Genomic DNA, 20,524 nt, shown 5'->3' with positions numbered 1-20,524 from the left:
AATTGTGCATACAAGATTATATATATTATTCGTAAGGCAGCTAGTTGGCCAGTATATGTTGTGTGTGTATACACGTATACGTATCACGTGATCTTATCATCCAGTAGGTCTAGTACTTTAGCTAAAATGGACCCATTATGGATCCAAAACTGTGAACACAATGGATCCAGGGCTTGATCAATATAATGGATCAAGTCTGGATCTAATCATCCATTTCCCTTAACATTTTTTTACTCGGGATATTCCCAATACACGCTCCGCTGCAGGCAGAGGATCTGTTAGTCTGTCTTCCTTCCTTCCTCTTTTTTCCTCTCGCATGCGCACAATAGTGCGCTGCAATTACTCTATCTATATATATGATATAGCTTTTCTCTCTATCTCTATATTTTTTTTTTATTGTTCATCATCGCCCGTAGGCACAAATATGGCTTTTTTTACACAAGAATAGTGTTTTTCAGCCATCGGTGCATCTTAGTTATGACCAGATGTTTATACGCATATAAACATCTGGACCAACTTATAGTCAGACCCATGATCACAATGTTGAAGCGAAAGAGAAATGGTTAATCGACTCTTGAGAATCAAAGTATCCCCGAGGGCATTTGAAACAAAGGTGATTTGAAACAGTACAGATTTCTTGGAACTCAAAACCGTTAGCGAGCTGGCAACGTCGCTTTACACCAACTTCCCTTCTCCCGCGAACATGTCAGTGCGCGTCCGTCGCGTCAGTTGCGCGGTTGTGGAGTTTTGTGTGCTAAGTGACAAAAATCGTGAAAAGTAAGTTTTTAACGTATTTTTACGATGCCTATATTTTGTTAAGGGTTTTGTATTTTGGTTTAAGTTATATATATTTCGAAAGCTCATTAAGTAATGATTTGTTATATATATTTAGTACAATTGATTTCTGTGTATTTTCTTCTTAATCATAGATTTAATAAAACTTGGGAGGTTTTTTCTTACTGAGGAGATTTGAAACAGGCTGTTTCAACTCTCCTCGTTTTCAATTTTATATGAATTTTATTTTTTTTGTTTTAATTAGGTAATTTTGTTTCAGCATGCCTACTGATTATAAACGAAAGACTGATAGGGGTATGGCGAGTCGCGAAATATATGATCTCGCAGCAGAAGAAGTAACCTTGCGACATAAAAGTCTCCGTGACGCGGCTTCGAGTTATAATCTGAACCATACCTCCCTCTTCAGATATATTAAGAAAAAAACTGCTTATGAAGCTAACGAAACTGCGAATGCGCCAACGGTTGGATACCCAGAAAAGACTGTTTTTACAGCTTCAGAAGAAAAAGTACTGTGTGACTATCTTTTAAACTGTGCTGCTGCTAACTTTGGCCTAAGAACTAAGGAAGCCAGAACTTTTGCCTATAGCTTGGCTGTTAAATATAATAAAAAAATTCCTTCTTCTTGGACTGAGCATGAAATGGCTGGAGAGGTTTGGCTTCGATCTTTTATGAAGCGTCATCCGGTTCTTTCTCTAAGACTACCTCAACCTACAAGTATCGCTCGAGCTACAAGTTTTAATAGAACCAACGTGCAACTTTTTTTCCAAAATTATACCTCAGTAGTTGACAAATACAAGTTGCAAGCAAAGGATATATGGAACGTTGACGAATCGGGCATCACGACTGTTCAGAAACCGGACCGCGTCATTGCTCGACGAGGACAGAAACAAGTGAGTGCCATGACTTCCGCAGAGAGGGGAACATTAGTTACTATAGCACTAGCAGGAAATGCCCTTGGGAACCACATACCTCCAATGTTTATCTTTCCGCGAAAAAGATTTAATGATCACTTTATACGTGATGGACCTATTGGATCAATTGGTTCTGCGAATGGGTCAGGGTGGATGCAAGAAGAAGACTTCTATATATTTCTTACATTTTTCAAAGACCAAGTTAGGCCATCTAAAGAAAATAAGGTCCTATTGTTATTAGATAACCACGCATCACACATTGCTGTTAAAAATATCGAGTTCTGCAAGGAAAATGGCATTATTCTATTAACTTTTCCACCTCACTGCACCCATAAGTTGCAGCCAATGGACAGAGCCGTTTTTGGACCGGTGAAAAAAGCAGTTAACACAGCTTGCGATGATTGGATGCGGTCTAATCCAGGAAAAGTAATGACCATCTATGATATTCCTGGGATAGTAAAAACTTCGTTTGATACAGCCGTCACACCGCGCAATATATCTTCCGGATTCATCCATACCGGACTTTGGCCAGTTAACACTAATATATTCCAGGACGCTGATTATCTTCCCAGTCAGGTTACTGATCGACCTTTGGCAACTTCCATTAGTCCTGGTCCATCCAGCTCTAACTTGGTCGGCATTTCAAGAAGTGAAGAACCCGTGCCATGTTCTACCCTTGCAGACAGTATTTTACACGATTCCCGTACACCAAGTCCATCAATCTTAAATTTACCGGCTACTCCTCCTCTATCCAGCTACGATACAGAAGACGTACCTAAGCCTGCAGAAAACCCTCGTAAGAATTCACCTGATCTGGCGATATCTGAACCCGTTGTTCCCTCCACAGTCTTTACATCTGATGTAATACCTGTAGCATCAACATCACGAGACACTTTAGTTACTATGACAGAAATTCCATTCTCACCTGACACTCTTCGACCCTTGCCAAAGGCTCCACCCAGGAAAGGAAATCAAACAAATAGACGCAAAGTGAAATCTGCTATCTTAACCGACACTCCCGTAAAGGATGAACTAGCTGCTATCGAAGCAGTTAGAATGGCTAAGAAAAAAGTGAAAAAACCTAACTTTGAAGAAACCAAAAAAAGGAGTTCAAAACCAAATACTAAAACTAAGAAGACCAAGGTTGGCAAGAAACAAAGAAGAAATGAAGACAGTGAAGAAGAAGAGGAATGTATTTGCCTTTGTTGTTTTGAGCCTTATTCTAATAGCAAAGCCAAAGAAAAATGGGTGCAATGTCTGGAGTGCAAAAACTGGGCTCATGAAGCTTGCACTGGTGGGGAACTTTCTTATGTTTGCCACAACTGCTTGTCAGATTGATATTATTTAGTTTCATAATATTTTTATTTTTCTCATTTGTGTGATCGCTGTATTGTTATTTAAATATTCCAAGAAATACTGATTAATCAAGACTGATTGTAATAGTTAAGGAACGACTGAAAGTTAATAAGTATTTTATGTTAAAGGCTTATAACTTATATTAATATATAGGTAATGTTATATAAGAATGTACAACATTTTTGTTTATCTGGTCATTATGTTGATTGATGGTCATTGTGATAGGTATTTTAACTACTTTAGGAGTTGATTATTCGTAGACTTGTAGTTACCTCGTTAACTGAAAATTATATGATAATACTGAAAATTGTTTCTTAATTGAAAAGTTTTATTACAATAAATACCTTTATATTATAGCTTCACTTTTATTATTATATCCCTCAACACTTCTTCAAAATAATATGTTTCAACTCTCCTCGACCCCTGTTTCATCTTACCTCGATATGAGGGGAGTTGAAACAAATTGACTTGTTACGGTTAAGTCGATTTTTCACCGCAATATTTATCACTTAACATTTGTTTATGTTAATCATTCGCAAGTGTATAGAATAACCTATCGATTGGTACTAGTATCATATGATTTCTGTCTACAGTGTTTGGTGTATGAAACAAAATGTCAAAATTGTTTCAAATCCCCTCGGTCTCCCCTACAGGCAAAACGGGGAGACTTGAACGATCACCAGACGGTCACCCATCCAAGTACTAACCACGCCGAATGCAGCTTAACCTTGGAGATCGACGAGACTGCAACTTTACCGTGGCGCCACCGTGTCGGTAGTAGGTATTCGCTATGCGCCTATGTCAGGTGGCGCCATCAAGTGAGAGAAATTTTCCCTCGCTGAGATCGCCAGAATATACAGAGCCTTATAGTAAATTTTTTTCATAAATTAAAAAAAAAATTAAGAGTGAATTAGCCAAAAAAATCAGTGATTTGAGTGTGTATTATGTTCGTGTATCGCAATAAATTTTGTTTGGTGTTGTCATGTGTACTACAAGATTGGAAAAAACAAAAACATGGATTGTGACTGAGATAACACAGCATATGATATGAGTGCAAATACATGCTAACAGTTGTGCAAAGCTTAAAGGACACAAGACACAAGTAATCCACGGAAACGTAATATAAATGTGTAAAAGTTAACCTAACCTGTCATTAGTATTCACATTTATTGAACACTGCGTTGTGAGAAATAGATTTTTTTTTTTTATATTATAGTGCTCTACGTCCGGCTCTTTTTAATAATGGCACTACTATGGGCACTTAACACTTGGGAGAAGGAAGGGAAAGAGCCCGAAAGTCGCACTGGCCGGGAATCGAACCACGGTCTCCCGCGGGCCAATCCACGACCTAGCCGACCGAGCCACCGCGCGCTCTGTGTGAGAAATAGATAAATGTAAGCAGTACTTGTGTTCTTCAAGCTCCACACAAGTGCAAACATGTATATGCACTCATATATGCTGTGCTATTACAGTCGCAATCCATGTTTTCATTTTTTCCAATCTTGTAGTACACATCTACATGATCAAGATGCACAAATAGAGAGGAGTTAACAATTTCTTAATTTTTTGACTGTATCTTGAAAAGAACAAGTCAAAAAATTTTTTTTATTTAGTATGGCATGTTTGGGAAATTAATACGGACGTTGAGAAAATCTTCGAAAAACTTTTGTTACAATATAACCTCCCAAAATTAGAAAAACAGTCTTATCTCGAAAAGGAAGCCAGATAGGCCAAAAATAATTCTATGTATTGAAAATAACTGTTGAGGTGCAAAAATATGTAACACAGATTCATATAAATAATCGCAATAATTCTAAAAAAAATAAGTCATATCTCAAAGGCAAAGTTACAACCTCCATATCCTACTTGTAAATTGATTTATTTTCTGTTCTCTATAATGTATTATAAGAAAAATTTTCATGTGACCAAAACCTTTATTCTTTTCAATAATTGTGAGATCAGTAAAAATTAGTTAAGCACGGGTGAATTTGTGAAACACTTTACAGAATTCGATTCAGGAGGTCAAAATACGTCTAGAAAACCTTGGTGTTCTAAGGAACCTCGATAGGTGGCGAAACCCCTTTGGCCCATACACTAATTTTTTCCCTTACATACACACCGCTGACGAGCAACAGAGACACTCATTCTCTGATTCAGTAGCCTATGAAGGTTCGGAGGAGCACCGTAACATACAGTTTCTATGTTATGCAAACCACGACATGCCTTATATCACTGCTCCTATTAGTTTAAAATTGTTGCTTTCCATGGCTAAAAGAATAAATTACATAATGGTAGTACTATCTCAATTTGTAACTCGTTTCCCTTTGGAAGTGCTATTATCTTTACGGATAAATTTCTCTTGTTAGATTTATTAGTTCTATTGTAGGAAATAAAACAAACCATAAGAAATTTTTAATAAATAAGATATTATTTTACTGTAATAAAATTTGTCATGAAATTTAAACATAAGTTTTACACACCTGTGTTCGTTCCACCCGTGAATATCCATGCTCCAGTTGTCTTTGCAGCCTTTAACAAACCCTTTCGTAAAACTTTCTTCAAAGTAGGTTGTAATTCAAAATTAGAGCGGCCACCATGCACAGTTATAAGAAGCTTTGGTAGTCCCAGATTCCATTCACGACATAGTAGTTGAACAATTGGCTCTGGTTTTGTATCATGGGCTAATCTAACATACTGAAAATTTAAAAAAAATCGACGTTTCGTTTTAAAAATATTTAAAATTAATCTTTTGTGTAATGTAACGAAGAGTTTAAAAAAAATGTACATCTTGTAGTGTGTATCCTAAGAGAAAAGGCTAGATGACGATTTTAAGATGGTTATTTGGGCGTGAGCAAGATTTCAAGTGATTTCTTTGTATTCTTGTTTTTTCACTGAACAAGAAGATCATCGTAGGGAAATCATAGCCATGTGATAATTTTTTTAATTAACAGTTTTTATAAAAAGTTTTTTTTACATTTTTTAGTGCTTTTTCCTTTTTTTGCTATAAGGTAAAAGCACCAGTACGTAAACACTTCCTTAAATTGCACCAGTAGATTGAACAGCTTGAATAAACTATTTTCAATTTAAGTGGATAAAAAAAAAAAAAAATGTTTCTGATATCCTTTGATCGTTCTTTAGATAAAACAAAATTAATATTTTAGTAAGTCTTTATACTCAACGAGAAAAAAATTATTTATTCGTGCAACTTGTATGAGGTGTCTTGTGAGACTGTTCAGGTACTGGTACCATTAGGTTTTACCTATGCCCAGTACTCGAACACATAAAAACGATTGAAATCACTGTTAATCAATAATAATAGTATGTCAAGCCAGTCGTTATAGTTTTCATAATATGTTACCAATGAAATTAGAAAGAAATTTTTCGATTTGGTTATTTGCAATACATAATAAAAATAGAAATCAGTAGAAGGCAGCTAACATAACCTCTCTCCCATTTAATTAACATGGGATGTTCAAGTACTCGGTCAAAAATACGTATCGATACCAATACCTGAACACGCTGTTCATCTACTGGGTCATTGGTAAAAAAACTTTAAAATTAATTTATTAATTGTACACATGACCTAGAAAAACTTTTTGTTTTTTTTTTTAAAGAAAAAAATATAAAGTTACTGGCGCAATAACTGTTTTGTTGTTATGCAAATCAGAAATTCAATAAAAATGAGAAAACAAAGACTTTATGGAAAAAGTGTTCACGTACTGGTGCTTTTACCTTAAGCCCTTTTGTAGTTTTCGTTCCTTACTTAATTATTAAAAAGTTGGTGCCCTATCTATAGGTGACAGAAACTGCATTTTTCATCGATAATATAATCAGCGTTTAAGAATGAAAAAGTACAGTTTTTCGGATATAAAATATCACACTAAACTTTAAAAAAAACCGATCTTTGAATTTCAAAGTAAAAATGTATTCAATAGTAATACCAGCAAATAATGTCACTAACATATATGTATGTATACAATACATACATATTACGTAAGTTTATTTTTAAGGTTTATGTATCATCATAGTTTGCTAATAAAATGAATTTTAAAATTAAATAATATTTATACATATATGTGTGTTAGTAGGAATCGAGGTCCGTGATAGTAAGTAGGGTATCAGTAAAATTTCACTAAAATGGTAGGGAGAGGCTTCAGGGGGTGGTAGGGAATCAAGAAAAATTCTTCGGGGTGTATGGGAGGCACTGGGGGGCTATGAGGGTCTTGATAAAAAGTGAGCTCAAGCGACTAACTATTTTTGTCTACATGATGTATTCTTTAGAATTGTTCGTTTATTAAGTATTAAAACATTTATTGAAACCCTACCCAATTACCAAACATCCTTATTCAAACGGTAACTACACAACTTTAAATACATCGCAATAAATCATTTAAAGTATCGTTTAATAGAAGGTATATTTCCATTGGTATATTGTGTCTGGCATAGAAGTATAAATACATACTTGGATACCCAAGCACCCACTGACTACTGGTTTGTAACATTCCAGTTCTTATGTACACCGAACGATTTAGTTTCATCTTTGACCTAATGTCTAAGACTACGGTTCTCCAATAGCGATGGAGCAGAAATAAAACTGATTGCTTTAAATCAGCTGCGTTTGAAGAAATATCATTTTTTCGTATACAATTCTTGAGATACTTAATTTGAGATAGTGTGACCTAATAATGAAGGATATCGTTATTATTTTTATTTGCGATGAATATTAGGTCCTTGAATACAGCTTTTTAATTCAGTCAACTTTTTAAGTACATTTAAAATTTTTTTATGCCCGCAATTGTTATGACAGCAAAATAAGAAGTGCTTTATCATACGAATATTTTTATTGAATCGATGATGAGCTTGTCAATAAATATCAAGTTTTCGAGGATTTTCCTTTTTCTGAAAGTGGGGCAGAAATCGAAAGTAAGCACGAAGAAAATGAAATTTGGTATGCTAAGAATGTGTGCCTTCAAATTCTATAAAAAATTTCGTTATGCATTTTTTCATAAATTTTTATTTTTGTTATAAAAAAGAGTTCAAAAACTTGGTGCATTTGTTACTTTATAACTTAATTTATGCATATATATGGAACAATCTTTGATTTGACGAAGTGTAGCTAGACTGTTTTTTTGTAATTTTTTAAAGTTAAAGTTTATTCATATCGAACAAGTTTGGGAAAGTCTCATAGGTCAAACTTAGTAAAATTTCAGAACAAGAACTTTTTATAAGTTTGGACAAAGTTAAAAAATAAGTATGGAAAATTTACCTGGGCCTTGGTCGGATGAGGTAAACCCTGAAATTCAATAGTTCCATAAGCATCAGTAGGACAGGGCTTTGTATTTTTTCCAGGGCTCCATTCATCTCTTTCGATTTCTGCAGCGGAACCAGTAGCAAAACTCTGGACATCAGCACCGGTGCCGCAATGATGAGTGTATGAGTGACCACAACAGCACCTGAAAATTTGACATTTTTTGTGCCAAACGTCAAAAAATTACGTACCAATATATATGAAGAAAGAGAAGCGTATATGTACAGTAAGTTCTTACAAGAAAGTATTTACATTAGGATTATATTACTATTTTATGTACGTATGAAGTACGGATACTGTACAAAGTACTCAACCTACTATGTTTTCAAGATGGATAGTACTAGTAGATGGCTTTGTTTTGAGTTGTTACTTTTTGAAATATTTTCAACTATTCAGCAAAAGCTTTTATATATATTTTTATTAAGTATTGTTGTTTTATAAAAAAAATTATAAGCAAATAACAGAAAGATTATGAACATTGATGTGCTGCGTTAAATCAGTTTTAAGCTATATAAACTGTAGTGCTTACCTAATACTGTATCGAAATCTTGATGGTTACAATCGTGTTAATTTAATGTAAGAGTCATTGAATTCAAGTTAGAAAATTAATTGAAGTGCAGTTAAGACAGCACTAGTTTAAAAACTACTGTATTTAGGAAGCATTAAAAATATGAAGTAAAAAAATTTAGTGGAGCTCTGGTTTTGAATAAACCAAAAACTTCATAGTATAAGGCAAAAACTCTTTAATTAAAACCATAACCTGTTTGTTCAAAGTATGAGAATGAATTTTTTTTTCATTTTATTTTGAGTGTTACTTTTGTATATTTTTGTGGTAACAGCACTTTATCTTACAGATACTGCATTACCTCCTGCCATTTTCTTGACATCCTATCATTTTATTCCACGAGAAAACAAAAAAGTTGTGAAAAGTGTTAGCTCAACTTAGTAGGCACTAACTTGAAGTCTTTATTAATAACAAGCTACTGTCTTAAAAATTAAAGATAGAATAACATTTGATTTAGATTTTCTAAGTGAGCAGCCAAAAACCAAAGCATTAACCCTGAAAATTCAATGAATGAATCTGTTATGCTGCTTTGGCAATTTTCACTTTTGATAAATACCCAGATTTTTTAAAAGAATTTTTTTGAATCATAGAAAATTAGTCCAAAAATTATTCATGTTGTATTACCTCCGATCTAACGCAGAAGTTGTGCCCTGTCTAGCCACAATCAGGCAAAAATTTTTGCATGTAGACAAATGGCTTAAAGGATATATACATGCGTATATCTATCTGTGATTGGCACTTGGTAAGCTAGAAAGAGAACGATGATCCCCTTCTGCTGTCTCCTTCAGCCAATCACAAGCAGCTATACTCATGTATATATGTGTTCCAAGCCGTTTGCTAACATGCCAGAATTTTTATCGGATTTTGACTATTTATTAAATAATGCAATGTAATATTCATTTGTGTTTTTTATATGATAAAAAATTAATAAATGTTATGAAGTGATCACAGAAAGTGTACCGATGTGTTTTTTGTCAGCTGTGATTTTAAAATGATAAGACTGTAATGAAAATAAATCTTGTTTACAACAAAGTATAAATTTTTTCATTTTAATTTAATCAACATTCCTGAAGCCAAATGTGCCCCATCAAGGCAAATAGTACCCTTCTATGACGAGTTCCAAGTATTCCAAGTTCTTAATGCGCGAATGAACGAAGTTTTTCTTGTTTAAAAAGGTTTAAAAATTATATCAGATCTACGATGCTCCAAAATAGATTAAACAATATTGCTATATACATATATATGACGATATATAATTAAAGAATTAGATATGGAATCATTACTGGATGAGTTTATTAGACGTAATTCTAGACGACTATATGTATTTGGTTTATCTTGTAAATAAAATTACTCTAGTTAACGATTTTTTGTACACCAAAATTTTAAAATACTATGAAATTTATATCATTAAACGAATCAGATATAATTATAATTATTTAATTATTTATTCTATAATTTATTTATAATATATTAGGTTCACTAGCATTTGCCTAATTTTGAGTTTAAAGTAGCCTTTCAGCTTGTTAACAAGCACAAAGTTTATTAATTAATATTAGGCATTTCATTTTTATTCAGTAAACTGCATACATTCATTTTGTTTTATTCTCTTACAGCTCACTATTTGAAGGATAAGGATTACTAAATTGAAAATTATGGAATAGGCACAGATATCAGTTTGTTTTCACCATGATGTTAAACACGCCAGCATTATCAGTTTTTAGAAGAACAGAGTATTTATATTCAACTGAGCTGATGCATATTGTTGCTTGTTTCTCCAAAATTCAGATAAACTGGCTTTTTACTGTATGATACAATATTCTTTCTTAAGTAAACTATTACGAGAGTACTTTATATTTTTAAGGTGATTTTCATGTACTCCATTTTAGAGAAATAGAAAACAAGTGTGTAATAAATGTTCCAAATCCTTTGCACATTCTAAATCTTAGATTCCGTTTCAGGCCTCTTATGAAAAAAGACTTGTTTGCTTACTAATGAATAATGGACCGAACATACAATTCGTAAGCACAACTCTTTTAATCTTTTATTCGGAAAACCTAAGAGAATTTACCCACCACTTACCACCCAGAAATAAACAACACAAGTGATTGCAAAAAATGTTAATTTAGAACATGCGGAGCTTTTAAAACAAAAATACCGTCAAGAACCTTGGTTACTTGTACCCAAATTCCAAGAACTGTATGTGATAATAACACATTAGTTATAAATACCCTAAAAAAAGCTTCAAATTTGTATTTAATTATTTCAGAACACCGTTTATAGTACGCAAATCAGGTGTAATACAACACTTACAAAATTGTCAATAAACTTTTATCATGATACATTTCATACATGTTTTGATGTACCATATTCTTCGTACATTATTACGCATACATCGATAAACTGAAAAATCATTTACAAATTTATAAATTTACGGTTGAAGAATTTCTACTATACATACTAAACAAAATTATTGTTGATTTATATCACGTGACAAAGTGCACACACAATATATACACATGTATTTATCAAAACAGTTTATTAATTTTACAACAAATTAATATTAATATGCACAGCTAATAATTTTATTTTTAATCACAAGCGTATCTTAAAAAAATATAGTAAGTATTGATTGAATCTAACTATCTTACACGGAACCTCACTAACAACTCTACTTAATAATAGAAATTAAGAGAAAATAGTAACTTCAACATGACCACAGTATTTAACAAACTGTAAAAGAATATTGAAAACCAAGGTACTGCTTTAATGATAATAGTATTGATGGATAAGTAATAATGAATTCCTACCGAACACACATGCAGTATAGTATATCGAAAATATTTGGTCATTTTTTGGGTTCGTAGTAGAAATATTTTATAATGGTATGCTGTATTTGACTGAGAAGAGCATCCGTGTTTGAAGATTGTTCAGCTTCATCTATCCTTGATCTAATGCAACCATACATATGATTTCTATTTTCCATGTAGTACAATAGTATATCTTTACTGAATATTTTTATAAGAATACAGCCAAACGACGTTGCGTCATATTTTGTACTAGCCATTTTTGACGCAAAAAAATTACGCCGCGTATGAAAAGGTGTCACATGTAGTTCCACGCTAAATCAAGATAATCACTTGAAATTCACCTTTACTAATTCCTAGATCAGAGATTTTTTACTTGGTAATATTTACTTAACAATATAACTGATAACTTCATATTTTATTGGATTATTTGGGTTTTTTTGTTTTAAAAGTAAATTAGCTAAAAAAGAGGATATTTGATTGTCTATTATAGTTCGTTTGAAATGAAACTTATCATACTTTTGACCAAATTTTATTTGAAAAACTACGTCATAGAAAGCATTAAAGTCGAAGTATTCTTTAATCAAATAAAACTGGATCTCTAACATAAAACCTGCTGAATCAAAACAGTGTTGTTATGATTCATACTTGTCTAACAGTTTTATTTATTTTTGGTATTTCTCTTTTAGTTTAGTTCTTTTAAATTACTTAGACAGCAACATCATAACCATTAAATTTATTTTTCTATACAGATTCCTGTGCTTTTCAATCCAATATAATCTGCACACGCAAATATCCTTTTCTTTGACAATGTCTATGGGTAATTACAGTTTTTTTAATTTTTCTAGGTTTGGATTCTATCATTACATAAGCTTATGTTCACCAGGGGCTCTATCACGGCTTTTGATATCTCGCAAAAGTCAGTATTTTTTTCGATGATTCTTAGACTGCGCATGCGCTCAACCATAATTTTACTTAAATTATCGAAAAAAAACTGACTTTTGCGAGATATCGAAAGCCGTGATAGAGCCCCAGGGACTTCATTTGGTGTTTTATCAAAACTAGCATGATTATTATTTGCACTTATTAGTCGCTTAGGTAAAGAAAACAACAGTGACTTAAGTATCTGTTCAGGGCTCATAAATAAATCTGAAGTGATTGTTTTTTTTTCTTTATATCTTGGATGGCTTATGCAAAATATGGTTTATTAAAAATAATTTTTTGGTGGAATTTACAACATCATTAGGATCAAGGTTCAGGCTTTGACGTGATTTCTGGTATCACTGAGTGATATAGATATGTGATTTTGTTTTCATGACCACTGACTGAATCGAAAGCTTGCTGATTATTCTTGATCTTGGCCCTATTAGCCACGTTACTTTTATTGATACTATTAGCTTTTGGTGAAAAATCACACATTTTGTCATTTTTAAGTATATAACCTCTACAGGGTAGCCTTTGATTTTTCGCTTATTTATTAAGTCCATTTTCATCGTCACCATGTATAAAATCAAATTTCTCTTAGGGTCTCTTAGCTTGTGTGAAGCTACCTAAGAACAGTGAATCAGGCAATGAATATAAATATCCCCGACTTACAATGACTAATCCACCATGGCAACAGTTAAAGTATACATTGTTAGTTTATGAACATATTAATCCAATTTTAACTATTTAAGTTGTGTTATATTGTACTTTTCATTAGCATCTAATTTGACATGGATTTTAAGAGAAGCTTTAGGTTCCAAGTCTTTATAATTAGATGAGTCAACTTTCTGTCTCTATAGAAAATATATGATTCGTTTACGAGCTTTCTGTAAACTATTAAATATCTTTGCTGGTTTAGCCAAGAAGAATGTGCTAACCATTCATATTACTATTACCAATAAATAATTTTCTGTATAATGTAAATTGTTTCAAGTTAGATATTTCTCACGAGCTTCTTTATCTCTGTCGTATTTATATTTTTCAGAAGATTTTGAACAGTCTGATTTTTTTTCTTTAAAATTACTTATCAAAAAGTTTTTACCATCGAAAGTTTATAAATTTGCAGTTTCCACAACAAACTTTATTTGCGTTGTCCTGACTTCCCACATCAAGTTTTTTCATATACTACACTACCAAATGGCTCAACAATTGAAAACTAGAAAATACATGTCCCCACCTCGAGCGCCTTTCTTAATGTTTGGACGTTTGTTTTATCCTTGGTTGCGAAAAGCAGAATTCCCCACCGATTGCTTTGCAAGTGTTCTTGGGCTCGGTTATCATCGTAGATGAAATAGATACTTACATAGAAATTTATTATTTAATTAAAAAATTCGCTGTTACAAATATTATCATAACTGAAAATGTCTTACAATCACTCAACACTTAAAAAAAATGGTAGTTACTACAAGATCGTAGCCTAATTTATTGTGATGATACTGTTCTGCAACTGATATCAAGCTCATAAAATCGTAGCAGTGCCATCACTGATAGTAACCATTTGGTTGAGATTTTAATTAATAAGTCAGTCGATATTCCGGTGAAGCAAGTTCTTGCAAGAAGTACAATGACAGGAAAAAATAATTTTTATTTCAACAACTTCTACATAGATTTTGGGATGTATCTGGTCATGAATAAACGGCCGAAATGATAAAGTATACATCAGTAACAATACTGACTTACAACAACTAGCTATGAGAGGTGCTCTTGATTAGATATGATAAATCATTAATACTCGATATTAAATATGGGATGATAATTTGGCAGCTTATTTTGCTTGAATAAGGAATTTATATACTGTCTTTATACTTTGAAAAACAATGTATGCTCATCAGATTGTCTAAAAATACTTTCAAGACTAAATATTAAACTATATATTATAATAATGCATTCGCATTCTAAGTTATCTATGAAAATATGCAATACAACTTGACTGCTGCTGAATAAGCTGCGACTTGATAATAGTTGTGAAAATGATTATGAAATTATTCAATACTGACGGATGTGTAATAAAGATAGTGATGATCAAGTCTCGCCGTTTCGCCTCTGCTGTTCGCTTCGTGGATTGATTGACTGTTTATCTATCTCTTCGACGTCGTGAGCGGGAGGTGTGCCAAATTTCTGCCCCGTTGTCTAAGTCTGAAACTTAGACACCAGGTCAGAAATAATGTAGATATACCGGGCTGTTCCAGATCAGGTTTTTCTACGGGAGATTTCCCGGGGTTTTTCTGATCCACATGACAATTGTCATGGGCGAATGCGGAGCAGTTGTTAGGGCCCTCCCCCCTTCCAATCCCATCCCAATTCTTTCCCAATCCCAAGTGCTGAGTGCCCTAAGTAATGCCTCTACAAGAGTGCCGGACGAAAAGCACTATAATATAAAAAAAAAAAGTAAAAAAAAAAAAATGTAGTGATGACATGATCAAAACCTTTTTTTTGTGAACTGAAAATAGTTCAAGTATAATTATATTTGTTTTATTTATATGGTTAAAGTGAATTTTGATACATATTTTGGATTACTGCAATGGTTTGTACTTGAAACTAAATAACTTCACATTTTATTAATAATAACTTATATGATTGAGTCATTTTACTTACACAATAACTAACGTATTTTTCGTTACGATTTACTACTAATATGTGTCTGTACAGCTGTTTTGCACTTTCCACTATCAGAAATTTTCATTTAAAAAATGATACAGTTTAACAAAGTATAAGTCATGATAGTACCATATTCACAAATAGAAAAGTTTCTAAGTATTTAAGCTAGTAAAAATCTAAAATTTGTTAAAACCCGGTAAAAAAAATATGATTGCATTCAAGCTTTTTGCCGTTTCTGTAGCTGTTTCTTGCTGTTTCTCTATGAGAGTTCTATAAATTGTATACTTTGTGAGCCATACTTCAGAAATGAGAGTAATACTGTTAAGATATTACTGACATAAAAATATAATAAATTAAAATTAAATTTTGCTACTTATTATTAACAATAAATATCTTGAGGCAATTACAAGCTTTATAACGAATGATTAATATGTTTACGTATCATTATTGAGTACATCAATACTACAAAAAACTTGAGACAATTGATACCTTCAAGATGTCGATACATGTAAAATAAAGATACATTATAATTAGTGTACAGTACTTCGATTATAGTTAAAAAATTTATAGTGATGCTATATCCAATACAGTAATTTTTAGTTTAACTTCGAGCAACATTGGCATTCATGTGCCATATGTAAAAGTTAAACATTTATACACGTATATAACATTGTAAGTAAGTACACAGTTTGCAAAGGACTTAGAGAGGGATGCACAATTTTTCTTGTGCCTCACCTTGACGAAGTGATCACGTCGTACTCTGCGTTCTTATCCTCCTTTATCTCCTCTAACCTATAAAATGTAATGAGATAACAGAAAAAATGAATCATAATGGAAAAATTATATAAAAAAGTAATTTTGTTAATTTATGATGCCACAAGAAATATTACTCTTACAAAAACTCATATAGGTAGTTTATTCAGCCAGAGTGATATATTAATAAGCAGTTATATAAAAATAATCTTCACTTTTAGGTTATGAAACAATTCAAAATAAAGGTATTTGTACGCTTTGAACACTAATCTCATTTTTTTAATATATAATGTAAAAAGTATGGAAACTGGTCATTCTTAATGATTCATGATACATTTTAAATCGTTTTTTAAAATCCATAGTAACATTTTTGTAAATTATAAAAAAATTATAATAACTAAGGTTATTTCCATCATTTTTTCAGGACTGATAAGAATTAAAAAAATATAAATATAAAACTTTTGACTAGGCTTGTCACATGATTCTAAGTGAAATTCGATAAAAGAGATGGAGAAATATACATTGTGTGAGCTGACTATTTAGATTCACAAAAGTACTTCGTAAACACTTTACCACATTTTAACAAATCTCATTTCAAAGCTAAATTTACGAATTTTGTCACATGTTTTTTCATATTGCTCTTATTCTTCGTGTGAAAGACTATAAGTGATAAAAGTTGAGTATTTTATAAATATTGCTCTAACTTTAGGCATAGTTAAAAAAAATTTTTTATCAGTAGTTTTAGCTTTGTCCGAAAAAAAAAAAATAATAAAAAAAAAATCTCTAATAAAAATTTTAACTAGACCTTTAAGCACATTTGTTAAATTGAAAAATTGAGTCCAGATGAAATTTACGGACGATACATTAAACTTCGATCGATTGAGTGAATTTTAACAAAAGTTAACAAGTTTCAGGGTAAAATTTAACTGCACGTAAGTTTCATAGTTGAGTAAATTTTATTGTAAATTTGTTTTGTAACTTTGTTTAAAATGTTTCGACATGAAAATTCTTTTTGCTTTAAACTTTTTAACAGATGGAACTTTCACACATAATAAAATATTGCGAGATAATGATGGTTTATAACTTTGATACTATTGCACGAGAATGATTCAGCCCACAATAAAAACGTTATGTTTTTAGGTTTTTGTTCGAGTGGTAATAATTTTCCCTGTGGCATCATAAATTTATGGTGGAGTATATGATCATGATAATTGTATGTTAGCTCCATGACTGGTAAGTGAAAATGGGGTAGAGCTTAAGCCATTCCAGGCTACTTTGTCACCCACTGTGGCTTGGTGTCTGATCAAACCACTCCCAGGGTTAAAATATGATGCAGGATTCCTTACAGCTTAGCCTGACTAGCTATGACTTTTTTCCATTATTTTATGTGAAACTCCTTAAAAGATGAATAAAATCTAATAACACCTATTTTTGTGGATAGTATCATGTTACTCGTAAAATAAGTAAAGTTTTCAAAATCAAGCTTATGAATATTAGTAAGCTGGTACTTATTAAAATCTGTTACGATGGATGAAAACAATTGAAATGATGTAACTGCAAATAACCTTTCAAGTTGTATTTATTACACATCAATAGTATCATATAATAAATTAAGATGACATGTAAACATACAATTTTAAACAAGCAAATAATCACTGACACATGAAAATAAAATCTCAAATTTTTTGTAAAATAGCACAATCTACAAGTACTTATTAGCCTTCAACTCCTATTTTATGCTAGGAAGTAAAAGATACAAAATGGGACTTGAGAAATTTTTTTCACGACTCTAAGCTTTAGTATCATTACTAAAGGTAATAGTTTGCTTTCATTTTATTTAACAAGCAACATGTATACAATCACTTTGGCTGAAAATATACCAATACAAATAAAATCATGCCAAGTTAGGCGAAGCATGAAGGTGGATCTTCAAGTTACATTATTCACAGTATACGTAACATGCATGGTAGTTTATTTGAAAAACTAAAAATATGTTGTCAAAGTAGTTTAAACCTTCTCTGTAATTGAACTCTTAAGAACCTCTTGACCCTCAGACTAATCACCTTATACTTGCACTCTTTTTTTTACTTCAAGTGCAAAAGTTTTGACTCTACAGAAGTTGAGTTGTAAATATTTTTATATTTATTTATTGTGCTTGCTATAATTATAATGTTAAAGAAACAAAAAAGTGCCAGCAATATGTTTATTCAAGATAAAGCAAGATTATCCTACAAAAATCGAGATTAAGGCTATCAAAATCCGTTGACCCAATAAATAAATGAAAAAATTTTACACTGTAAGTGTTTTTAAGTAGTTATACACAATTTTTCCTCAAGAGAAACTCAGCGTAGTACATTACTTTCCGTCATTTCATAACTTTTTAAAACAATTTATTATCCTTATATTTTAAAAAACTGAAAGTATTGAGTCAGGAATAAAAAAGAAAAAATGTGTGAAGTTTGGGGTAAGGGATTATCTACTTTTTCAGTAGTCTCAAATAAAAAATGAACCATTATTTAGCTTTTGATTTGTTATTTGATAATTTATACCTATACATGCATATATTGTATTTATTTATTATCATCTTGTTGGTGCACTGAGCTTAAAATCGACCTAGAGTATTTAAAACTCGACTAATTGATTTATTGTGACTTTTGGGTTCGTCCCTGAACTATTTAGTTTCTTCATAACCCTGGCAGCAAACATACGTGCGTCTTTACAACTTTAGCCGTTCTTCAAACAACTCACGTTACAATAAAGTCTTATGTACACATTTAAAAGAGTTTTGTGTGACAAATTGCAGCGTTGGACTTGTTCTACTGGAAAGTATGAAAGTTATCTAAACTTGATTCAAGTAAAATTATCATTAAGTTCCACATTGCCTACTGTTCAAAAATTTTCATTAATTGATGACAAACAAAGAAATACTATTCTATTTTTAACAGACACCAATTTTTAGTTCTTAGCAAAACAACCTAAAGTTTTTATGAACGGCACTTTCTCCAGTTGCCCTAAATTTTTTACATAATCACCTGCAGTTCATTACCATAATAATATATGTATCGTTAAATTTTTGTCACTTCAAAGCAAAAAGAACTGTCTCATATGAAAATATTCTGATGATTTTGCATTGCTAGTGCAAAAGATGACAGCTGCTATGCAAACCGAAAATAGTTTACAATGATTTTGCGCCAGCTATCTATACTGCTATTTGAAACATTTTTTCTGATGTCAATATAAAAGAGCTGTAGGTTTGTATAAGGTCAATTAACGACGGCTTTTCATTCAAGAAAATTTCAAACTCTCTCATTTGTGGTTTTGTCTTGCCAGCACCGTCAGGTTGATCGTGATTGATACCTGAAGAGATTTATGGGTCCTTTACTGCTCAGATTTAAACCCTCCATTATTGTTGCAACCCCAGTACCATGTATTACTTCTACCATTGCCTAGTTTGACCTTCTAAGGCCATGTATTTTTCACCAACTACTAACTAGTAACAAGATACTGTTAAACTTTGAGCCTAATGCTTTTTTTTAATTACTCATTCGCTTATAAAATGAAGTATACCACTAAACAATTATAACAGAAAACATACGTTCTGTTCTATAGAAGATTTTAATTTGAAGCCACAACTTTTCCAATTAGTCTCTTAAACTTATGTTTTAATCTCAGATGCTGTCAGAAACAGTAAAAAATTGTGAATTATAATCGTAGATAAAAATAATGATACATTTTGTACAAATAAATCTACACGACTTAACCAACAATTAAAAGCTTTGCAATACTTTCATTTGCAAGTGTAAAAGAGAGCTACAATGACTCCAATGCCCAAAAGTATTGCAGCAAATACGGTTAGTAATTTTCGTCCAGTTAGAATTTTAAGTGCAGCAAGATTCCTAAATCTATGGCTCTATGGTAATGCTTTAATACGTACGGAGTGAAGAGCTGTTGGATAGATTTCAGTCTGACTTTAGAAATATCTACAGGGCATCTACAGCTTCGTTAAAAAATTGAATTCGACTACAGACTGGTTACCGATGAGGAAAAATTCGAAATCATGATTACCACTGACAAGTCAAAGGCTTTTAACTTGGTTATTATTAAAATTTTTGCTAACAAATCGATCTATATTGGTTTCGTCAACTCTGCTGTGACAGGCATACTATCTCTTTGGATACTCACTGGTTGTTCATGCTTCAGATGGAATACTAATATGCTTTGATACCAGATGTTGGAGTCTCTAGGAATCCTACGTGTCAATTTTTTTTTTTTTGATGAATCATCTGTCTAACACACATTATGATTGCAGTTACCATTTTCATGCAGCCGATTTTCGTTTCTATCAATAATAAACCATGAACAAAACTCCAATAATACTACGGAAGGCAAATGATTTCTTGAATCGGATGTATACGAGATCAACTTATGTTTTCTCCACGTGTGTTAAAAA

At 32.0% G+C, this 20,524-nt stretch overlaps 1 protein-coding gene across 3 annotated transcripts in view; it reads right to left on the bottom strand.

The window, feature by feature from the left end:
- Positions 1-20,524, bottom strand: part of Trpm (transient receptor potential cation channel, subfamily M) — a 161,883-nt gene that overhangs the window by 92,353 nt on the left and 49,006 nt on the right. For 2 of the 3 annotated variants that reach the window (XM_089590072.1, XM_089590073.1), the window contains 2 exons: positions 8,329-8,515; positions 5,543-5,756 (listed from right to left, as the gene is read on the bottom strand). In XM_089590072.1, coding sequence (XP_089446198.1) covers positions 5,543-5,756; positions 8,329-8,515 — 401 coding nt within the window. Of the gene's footprint in view, positions 1-5,542; positions 5,757-8,328; positions 8,516-16,056; positions 16,114-20,524 lie in introns of all 3 variants that reach the window. The other variant, XM_089590071.1, reaches the window with a different exon arrangement.

Source organism: Copidosoma floridanum, unplaced genomic scaffold, assembly GCF_036245765.1.
Source record: "Copidosoma floridanum isolate Cflo_tuat_1 unplaced genomic scaffold, Cflo_Japanese_pri ptg000011l, whole genome shotgun sequence".
Taxonomy (NCBI): domain Eukaryota; kingdom Metazoa; phylum Arthropoda; class Insecta; order Hymenoptera; family Encyrtidae; genus Copidosoma; species Copidosoma floridanum.
This window is presented reverse-complemented; position numbering and strand designations above follow the sequence as displayed.